Source organism: Octopus sinensis, linkage group LG6 (genome assembly GCF_006345805.1).
Source record: "Octopus sinensis linkage group LG6, ASM634580v1, whole genome shotgun sequence".
NCBI classification, from domain to species: Eukaryota; Metazoa; Mollusca; class Cephalopoda; order Octopoda; family Octopodidae; genus Octopus; species Octopus sinensis.
The window spans coordinates 332185-342184 of NC_043002.1; the positions used below are offsets into that span (position 1 = coordinate 332185).

General features: G+C 42.5%; 1 protein-coding gene across 1 annotated transcript in view; it reads right to left on the reverse strand.

Annotated features, from left to right (window-relative positions):
- Positions 1-10000, reverse strand: part of LOC115212999 (CAX-interacting protein 4) — a 22913-nt gene that overhangs the window by 8565 nt on the left and 4348 nt on the right. The window contains exon 2 of the mRNA XM_029781895.2: positions 6839-6907. Coding sequence (XP_029637755.2) covers positions 6839-6907 — 69 coding nt within the window. The remainder of the gene's footprint in view (positions 1-6838; positions 6908-10000) is intronic.

Consider the following 10000-nt stretch of genomic DNA (forward strand, 5'->3'; position numbering starts at 1 on the left):
ATATGTGTGTGTGTGTTTGTGTGTCTGTGATTGTATCCCCAACATCACTTGACAACCGATGCTGGTGTGTTTATGTCCCTGTAACTTAGCGGTTCTGCATAAGAGACCGAAAGAATAAGTACTAGGCTTACAAAGAATAAGTCCTGGGGTCGATTTGCTCAACTAAAAGCAGTGCTCCAGCATGGCCGCAGTCAAATGACTCAAACAAGTAAAAGGGTATATGTATATCATCACGTTATATATATATATATAGGTTTTCTTTATTTGTGTATTACGGCTACTATCAGCTTCATGTTAAGAAAAATATTTTAATATCTTAATAATTTTTCAAGCTGATCACATGGAGGAAAAGTGTTCCCATCTATTTGGGATGAAAACACCCTGTTTTTATCCAAGATGGAGATGAACACTATTCCTCCATGTGATTGGCTTGAAAAATTATTAAGATACTAAGATATCTTTCTTAACATGAAAGCAATAGTGGTCTTAATACACAAATAAAGAAATTTTATCCAGAAGTTGAAAATGCACTGAGAATAATTAAAATATTTTTTATTTATATATTTAAAACTTTAACCGGTTTCACAGTTTACACAGATTTTCAAAAAGTTCAAAGTTTCTATCAGAACTTTTAGAAAATCAGTGTAAACTGTGAAACTGGTTAAAGCTTTAAATATACTAACAAAAAATATTTTAAGTATTCTCAGTGCATTTTCAACTTCTAGATAAAATTTCTTTATTTGTGTATTAAGGCGACTATTGCTTTCATGTTAAGAAAGATATCTTAGTATCTTAATAATTTTTCAAGCCAACTAGATGATACAAAAAGGGACAACAAAACATCCAGATAGATACAAAAAAATAAGGACAGGTCATTTGAAGCTTTCTATGCTCAATCAAGAACCGCATCATCCTCACAGAACCAGATCATTCAGTCGAAAGACACCTGTTGTTATGTCCTGTTATTATTATTATCTTTATTGTATTTTGTATTTATATTTGTGTAACATCGTCTGTTTTTCCGTCCTTGTTTTTGTATACATTCAATGCTTTCTTCCAAGGAATCTAATGCTCTTAGCTTAGTTTTTCCTTGGGGCCGGCCAGATTGGAGCAATCTCAAGATTAATCAGCTGAAATTGCGATGATGATCCGGTTCTTGACTGAGGATAGAAAGCTTCGAATGACCCGTCCGTGTTTTTTTTTTTTGTCCCTTTTTGTATCACCTAGTTGTCCAGATGTTTTGCGTTCTTGTCCCATTTTGTATCTTATCAACCTTTTCGCGCTTATTCGTTCATTCCACTCTTCGTTCTTTCTTTCCCTCTCTCTCACATATCTTTGCCTTCTTTTCTCACTCACTTTTCACTTCACTATGTCCCTGTCATTTTTTCTCGCCCCTCCTTAATTCTTCTGTCCATCTGCTTCTACAACTCTCTCTCTCTTCTCTTCCCCCTCCTTAATTCTTTTGTTCCTCTTTTTCTCTCTTCTCTTCTCATGTGACCAATAGGCCAGACTGCTAGCCCTCTTTTTGCGTCTGACTGTGGTCACTGCCACAGTGATATTCTTCCCTGTGTTTGTGAAAGTTTTGTATCTCTGCCAGCTGAATTCAATTTGTCCCCAGTTGAAAGACACCTGTTGTTATGTCCTGTTATTATTATTATTATTATTTTTATTGTATTTTGTAGTTATCTATAATATAATATGTGACAATTATTTGGTTGCCATAATAAAACTCCGAGTTTCGGATGTCGGAGCGGAAATCTGATTCAGCATTTCATCAGTTATTAAGACAAAGATGCTGGAGCAGATTTCCGCTCCGACATCCGAAACTCGGAGTTTTATTATGGCAACCAAATAATTGTCGCATATTATATTACAGATAAATTCCTCTATTTCTATAATATCTAGGTCTCATTCATTCTTTTGTTGTCGTGCTAATACTATTAACGTACCAGTGCCGGTGGCACATAAGAAAACCATCCGAACGTGGCTGTAGCCAGTACCGCATCAACTGGCCTCCGTGCTGAGAGCACGTAACAAACACCATCCGAGCGTGGCCGTTCGCCAGCCTCATCTGGGACCTGTGTCGGTGACACATAAGAAAACACCATCCGAGCGTGGCCGTCTGCCAGCCTCGTCTGGCACCTGTGTCGGTGGCACATAAAAAACACCATCCGAGCGTGGCCGTCTGCCAGCCTCGTCTGGCACCTGTGTCGGTGGCACATAAAAAACACTATCCGAGCGTGGCCGTCTGCCAGCCTCGTCTGGCACCTGTGTCGGTGGCACATAAAATCACCCGTTACACTCTCGGAGTGGTTGGCGTTAGGAAGGGCATCCAGCTGTAGAAACATTGCCAGATAAGACTGGAGCCTGGTGCAGCCTTCGGGCTCCCCAGACCCCAGTTGAACCGTCCAACCCATGCTAGCATGGAAAGCGGACGTTAAACGATGATGATGATGATGATATATGTATGTATGTATGTATGTACATACATACGTACGTATATCTATGTGTGTGTCTTTCTGTCTGTGTTTGCTCCACCACCACCACCATCACTTGATAACTGGTATTGGTGTGTTTGCATCCCTGTAACTGAGTGGTTTGGCAAAAGAGACTGATAGAATAAGTACCAGAATTAAAAAAGAAGTACTAGGGTCAATTCATTTGACTAAAAATTCAAGGCAGTGCACCCGCATGGGTGCAGTCTAATGACCGAAACAGTAAATCATCATCATCATCATCATCGTTTAACGTCCGCTTTCCATGCTAGCATGGGTTGGACGGTTCAACTGGGGTCTGGCAAGCCCGAAGGCTGCACCAGGCCAGTCAGATCTGGCAGTGTTTCTACAGCTGGATGCCCTTCCTAACGCCAACCACTCCGAGAGTGTAGTGGGTGATTTTATGTGCCACCGACACAGGAGCCAGACGAGGCTGGCAGACAGCCACGCTCGGATGGTGTTTTTTATGTGCCACCGACACAGGTGCCAGACGAGGCTGGCAGACGGCCACGCTCGGATGGTATTTTTTATGTGTCACCGACACAGGTGCCAGACGAGGCTGGCAGACGGCCACGCTCGGATGGTTTTTTTTATGTGCCACCGACACAGGTGCCAGACGAGGCTGACGAACGGCCACGATCGGATGGTGTTTGTTACGTGGCCACAGCACAGAGGCCAGTCGATGCGGTACTGGCTACGGCCACGCTCGGATGGTTTTCTTATGTGCCACCGGCACTGGTACCACAAGGGTACAAATTCCATTGATGTTCATCTATTTTGATTTGATTTGATTTGATTTGATTTTCACTTGCCTCAACAGGTCTTCACAAGTGTCACAAGAAGGAAGGTATGCACAGGTGGACTGACTACGTCCCAGGTAGGGGCCACGGGTTATGGCTTCACTAGTCTTGCCGGGTCTTCTCACGCACAGCATACTTCCATAGGTCTCGGTCTCTAGTTATTTCCATGATGAGACCTAACGTTCGAAGGTCGTGCTTCACCACCTCGTCCCAGGTTTTCCTGGGTCTACCTCTTCCACGGGTTCCCTCAACTGCTAGGAATTGGCACTTTCTCACACACCTATCTTCATCCATTCTCGCCACATGACCATACCAGCGCAATCGTCTCTCTTGCACACCACAAGTGATGCTTCTTAGGTTCAACTTTTCTCTCAAGGTACTTACACTCTGTCGATTATGAACACTGACATTACACATCCATCGGAGCATACTGGCTTCATTCCTCATGAGCTTACGCATGTCCTCAGCAGTCACGGCCCATGTTTCACTGCCATGTAGCATAGCAGTTCGTACATATACATCATACAGTCTGCCTTTTACTCTGAGCGAGAGGCCTTTAGTCACCAGCAGAGGTAAGAGCTCCCTAAACTTTGCCCAGGCTATTCTTATTCTAGCAGTTACACTCTCAGCGCACCCACCCCCACTACTGACTTGGTCACCTAGATAACAGAAGCTATCAACTACTTGGAAAGTGACGGAAGTTGTTTTCTGCAGATTTTCAGAGGTCAATGCTCCCGAGCATCTGCCACATACAAAAACTATCTTCCCAGTTAGCCTACCTTTGACATTGCTGCACCTCTTATGTGTCCATAGCTTACACTGGGTACATCTTATAGAGTTTCTACCTACACCTTTTCTACAGATCGAGCAGGGCCATCTTCCTGAGGACATTTGTGGATTGTCTACCTTTCTACTTATTAGTACTTTGGTTTTAGCTAGGTTGACTCTAAGGCCCCTCGATTCTAAACCCTCCTTCCACACCTGGAACTTCTCCTCCAGTTCTGATAGTGACTCAGCAATTAGAGCGAGGTCGTCAGCATAGAGGAGCGCCCAGGGGCAACCTGTCTTGAATTACTCCACGATTGCCTGGAGGACTATGATAAATAGGAGGGGGCTGAGTACTGAACCCTGGTGGACCCCAACCTCTACTTTGAATTCTTCTGTGTACATGTTGCCAACCCTAACCTTACGGCATCTCTGTACATGGCTTGCACAGCCCTCACCAGCCATTCATCTATCCCTAGTTTCCTCATTGACCACCAGATGAGGGATCGGGGGACCCTATCAAAGGCTTTCTCCATGTCAACGAAAGCCAGGTACAGGGGCTTATCTTTGGCTAGGTATTTTTCCTGCAGCTGCCTTACCAGGAATATAGCATCAGTGGTGCTTTTCCCTGGCACGAACCCAAACTGCATCTCATCTAAACTAACTCTCTCTCTAATTAGTTGGGCTATGACCCTCTCCGTAACCTTCATTACCTGATCCAACAGCTTGATACCTCTGTAATTATTTGTATCTAGGGCATCACCTTTATCTTTGTAGCAGTTGACTAGTATGCTGCTACACCAGTCATTGGGTATGACTCCTTTGTGTATCACCTGGTTGACTATACGGGTGACTAGGTTATAGCCGACACTGCCAGATATTTTGAGCATCTCTGCAGTAATTCCTGATGGGCCTGGGGCTTTCCCTGTCTTCATGCTTCTAATTGCCTTAGCTACCACGGAACTATCAACTCGGATAGCTGGTCCCTCTGTTGGGTCAACATTCGGCAGACTCTCTTTATCCCATTCATTTTCTTTATTCAGCAACCTTTCATAGTGGCATCTCCAAACCTCTCTCTTTGCATCCTCATTTAGCACAAGTGAACCATCATCCATGCGAACACACTTCTCTCCTACCACATCACAATTCTCTCTCACACACTGTCTTGCAACACGAAATACCTCAAGTCTTTCATCCTCACGGCTCAGAACATTGGCAGATTTTTTCTTATCTGCTTCCCCTCTGGCTAAATAAACCTGTCTCCTAGCTTATGTCAAAACAAGTTACTCAATGCAAAATATGCTGAACAAAAGACCATAACAGAAGCTATATTGAATAGATTCCTACACTCTAATAGAAGACTGTATATTTCCTCATATCACATTCCTTGCAATAACATTTTAATAGACATTATTGGCAAAGACAGACAGAATGAAACTAAGGATCTATCAAAGTCAGAAATTCCAGGCACAGCAGCTACTTGAAGAATTCTTAGTAGCAATACATTTCTATCATCACATTAATGCGTTTAGTCTCAAGTGTTGATACTTCAAATATATAGGGCCTCTCGCTCAGTGTAAAAGGTAGACTATAACACTTGTGTACGAACAGCCATGCTACATGGCAGTGAAACATGGGCCGTGACTGCTGAGAACATGCGTAAGCTCGCAAGGAATGAAGCCAGTATGATCCGATGGATGTGTAATGTCAGTGTGCATACTCGACAGAGTGTAGGCACCTTGAGAGAAAAGTTGTACCTAAGAAGCATCAGATGTGGTGTGCAAGAGAGATGACTGCTGGTATGGTCATGTGGCGAGAATGGTGGAGGATGGCTGTGTGAAAAAGTGCCACTCCCTAGCGGTTGAGGGAACCTGTGGAAGAGGTAGACCCAGGAAGACCTGGGATGAAGTGGTGAAGCATGACCTTCGAACATTAGGCCTCAGTGAGGAAATGACTAGCGACCGAGACTTTTGGAAATATGCTGTGCTTGCGAAGACCCGGCAAGCCAAATGAGACCATAACCTGTGGCCCATGCCAGGAGCATAACCAGCCCACTTATGTGTACCTTTTCCTTCCTTGGGCACTAAATCTGCTTGCAAGTGAAATCAAAATCAAAATCACATTCGATGAATGGCATCCGTACTAGCGGGGTGCAAAGAGCACCATACAAGCGTGATCGTTGACAGAGCAGCTAACTGGCTTCTGTGCCAGTGGCACATAAAAGGCACTATTTAAGTGTGATCATTACCAGCGTCGCGTTACTGGCACTTGTGCCCGTGCTAGTAGGGTGCCAAGAGCACCATCCAAGCGTGATCGTCGCCAGAGCAGCCAACTGGCTTCCGTGCCGGTGGCACGTAAAAGGGCACCATTTGAGCATGATCGTTACCAACATCACCTTACTGGCACCTGTGCTGGTGGCATGTGTAAAAAGATTCAAGCGAGGTCGTTGCCAGTACCGCCGGACTGGTCCCTGTGCCGGTGGCACGTAAAAAGCACCCACTATACTCTCGGAGTGGTTGGCGTTAGGAAGGGCATCCAGCTGTAGAAACTCTGTCAAATCAAGATTGGAGCCTGGTGCAGCCCTCTGGTTCGTCAGCCCTCAGTCAAAATCATCCAACCCATGCTAGCATGGAAAGCAGACGTTAAACGATGATGATGATGATACAAATATTTACAGAAATACATACTCAGTCAAAACTTTTCAAAATATAAAATTTTAAAAAATATGAGTAAATATAAGAATGAGCTGAGAGTGTTATTTGAACTTTGATACATTACCATAACCACATTTTTTACAAGCAGCACGATTGCCTTCATTAACCTGGTTTGTCAATTTGGAAATAAGACCTGCAAAAAATGAAAGAGGTGCTATGGTAGTACAATGTGTAGTAAGAATAGTTATTAGTAGTGTTGTTTGCTATTAAGACTGACTTTAGAAATTTTCTTGTGTCACACTCTTTGTAATGTTTTAAATACTCTCCAGGTTTTCTTTTAACTGTAGATAATTCTGGTAGAACAAAATATATTTGTAGAGTTTACATCAAAATCTGGAAATGATATTGCAAATCCCTCTACAAATAAAATACTATTAGTGATAGTGAATACAACTATTAGTAATCGTAGTAGTAATGATGATGACAATTTCTCATGCAACACACACATATCAATTTTAGTGACCGTCTTGTATGTTGGTATTGGTTGGACAGTTTGACAAGATGTGATGTGTCAGAGGACTGCATTATACTCCAATGTCTGTTTTGGCATAGTTTCTACAGTCAGATGCTCTTCCTAATGCCAACCATCTTACAAATTTACTAGGTATTTTTTCCTTTTCATTGTGCCAGCACTAGCTCGCAAGACTACATAGAAGTATGGTAGAGAGGGAGGCAGCTTTAGGCTAGATGGTGAGAGGTTAAACTGTGAAAGAAGGGATAGGGACAAATTTCTTGGCTACCTTGCATTATATAAAAGTGGGTGGGAGGAAAAGGAACTGGAATGAGAGACAAAGATGGGGATGACACGGTATCAGAGTTTACCCTCATGGACAAAAATATGAATAGAAAAGAGAGTAAGGACTGATTACTGGCAGGGAATAAAGGTTGCAAGAGAGTATAGAGTAAGAGAGATGGCTAGAGGTGAGTGTAATGATGAGTAAATATTGTGAATAGTGGACAAGGATGGGAGGGTGATTGATGATATGAGGTGGTATCAAAGAATTCCCAGCACTAATTATGTTTAATAAAAAATAACTTATTTACCTAAGTTTTAATTACTCCTTCAAAATAGTCAACTTGCACAGCAATACACTGGTCTGGGTGTTTCTGCCACTTTTAGAATCCGGCCTGGAAGTCACTTACCATAAGTGAGTCAAGGCCCTTTAGTGATTCACTCTACCCTTTACAGATGTGTTAAAATGATGACCTTTGAGCTGCATGTTCATCATAAGGAAGAGATGGAAGACCTCAGGTACTAACTCTGGTGAATAGTGCAGGTATGAGAGTGATACCATATTGTTTTTGGTGAGAAACTCACAAGTGAGGAGAACTTAGTGACAGGGTGACAGGGTGACAGGGTGCATTGACGTTGTGAAGAATCCAATTCTTCACACTCCACAGATCCAGTCGCTTTCGAATGTCCTCCCTCAGATTCTTCAAAATATCACAGTAGAACTCTCTGACCCAGGCAGACAAATTCTCGATGCACAATACCATGGATGTCAAAAAAAAAATGACGATCATGCTCTTGATTGAGTTGTGGTTCTGTTGTGCCTTTCTGTCATGGAGATGATGGTCTCTTCCACTGTAACAACTGCTGCTTTGTCTCAGGGTCGTACCCATAGACCCAACTCCCATCACCAGTGATAATCCTCAACATGTAGGGTAGGTCATCAGCACCATGCTGATGGAGACCTTGACAGACTTCAATGCGATGTTCTTTCTGCTCAGTAGTTAGTAGGCAGGAGACAACTTGGCAGAGATATGCTGCATGTTCAATTCAGATGTTAGCATTGCCTGCATGGACCCATACAACAGACCAACAACATCAGCAATGTCATTGATTGTCCTCCAACAGCCCTCATGTACAAGCTGATGAATTTCCTCCAAATTTTCCAGGTGTGACGTTCATGGCAGGTCTTCCAGATTGCTCATCATGTTCCAGGGATGTTCTTCAACTTTTGAAATGTGCATGTCAGTCAAAACATTGCATATAACTCATTGCCCCGTTACCATAAGCTTTCTGAAGCATGCTTAATGTCTGTGTAGTAGACTTCCCAAATTTAACACAAAATTTCACATTGGCTCTTTGTTCCAACTTCCTGCCCTTGACAAAAATGGCAACTTGTGAAGTAAACAACAATGTCACTCTGCACACTATCTCATGAAGATCACTGCTAGCTCTCACTGGGCACACAACTGTTTGTGGCCAGGAACTTTCCGATAATACCTTGTATGAGTGGGAGGGAAAGTACAGGAGAAGAGGTGACGATTGACAGTACATCAAGGGCAAAGAGCAGCCAAATAATAATAATACAGTAGATAGAGGAAGGATGAGAGAAAGGCAGATGATGATTGGATGGTGGGTGAGCAGATTGCAAGAGTGTGTGGGAAAATAAGAGATATATGGTGATAGGGGTGGAGGAGATTAGAGGTATATAGAGGTTAATCAACAAGAAGTGGTTCGATGAAGAGGGAGATATAACTGAACACAAAAAGGTGATCAATGGTAAATGTGACTGGAGAGGGACAATGTTAAGAATAAAGGATGGATGCCACAAGAAGTGGTTCCAAGTAGTGGCGGAGATAATCGGTAGTACAGAAGAGGATGATGAAATATGGAGTCCTGCTCATAAAAAGATGCCTCTCCCTATCATTTTGAAGGCCATAGTGAAAAAAACAAATTGGAAAAATCCTCATCAAAAATGGAGAAAATACAATTTATGCAGCTGTCCTGACCAAAAACTCTGCTATATATGTGTGTGTGTGTGTATATATATATATATATATATATATATATAGAGAGAGAGAGAGAGGGGGGGTAATGGTGTCAGTAAGACCGAAAGGTGTCAGGTAATGTTGAGTAAGTGCTATGGACAGACCACAGTTAAGATCCAGGTTCGGTGATTATGCGAATAAGGAGTCCAACGTAGATCATATATCAGCGTGTGTATATAAACTATACAATTTTAATCCCGAGCAGCGCCGGTTATCTCTGCTAGTGTGTGTGTGTGTATTTACATGCATGTATTAAGTTCTTTTCCCCCTGTTTGTTCTGCGTAAGTAATGAGTATTTTATATATATATATATATATACGTTTTGGCTGTTCGCTGAATTTTTCTTGAGAACATTTCTTAGTGGTAAGACCATAGCGGATCTACTTCTAGCGTAAGGGTGTCCACATAGTGGTTATCCCTCTCATATGTATTTAATATATATATATAT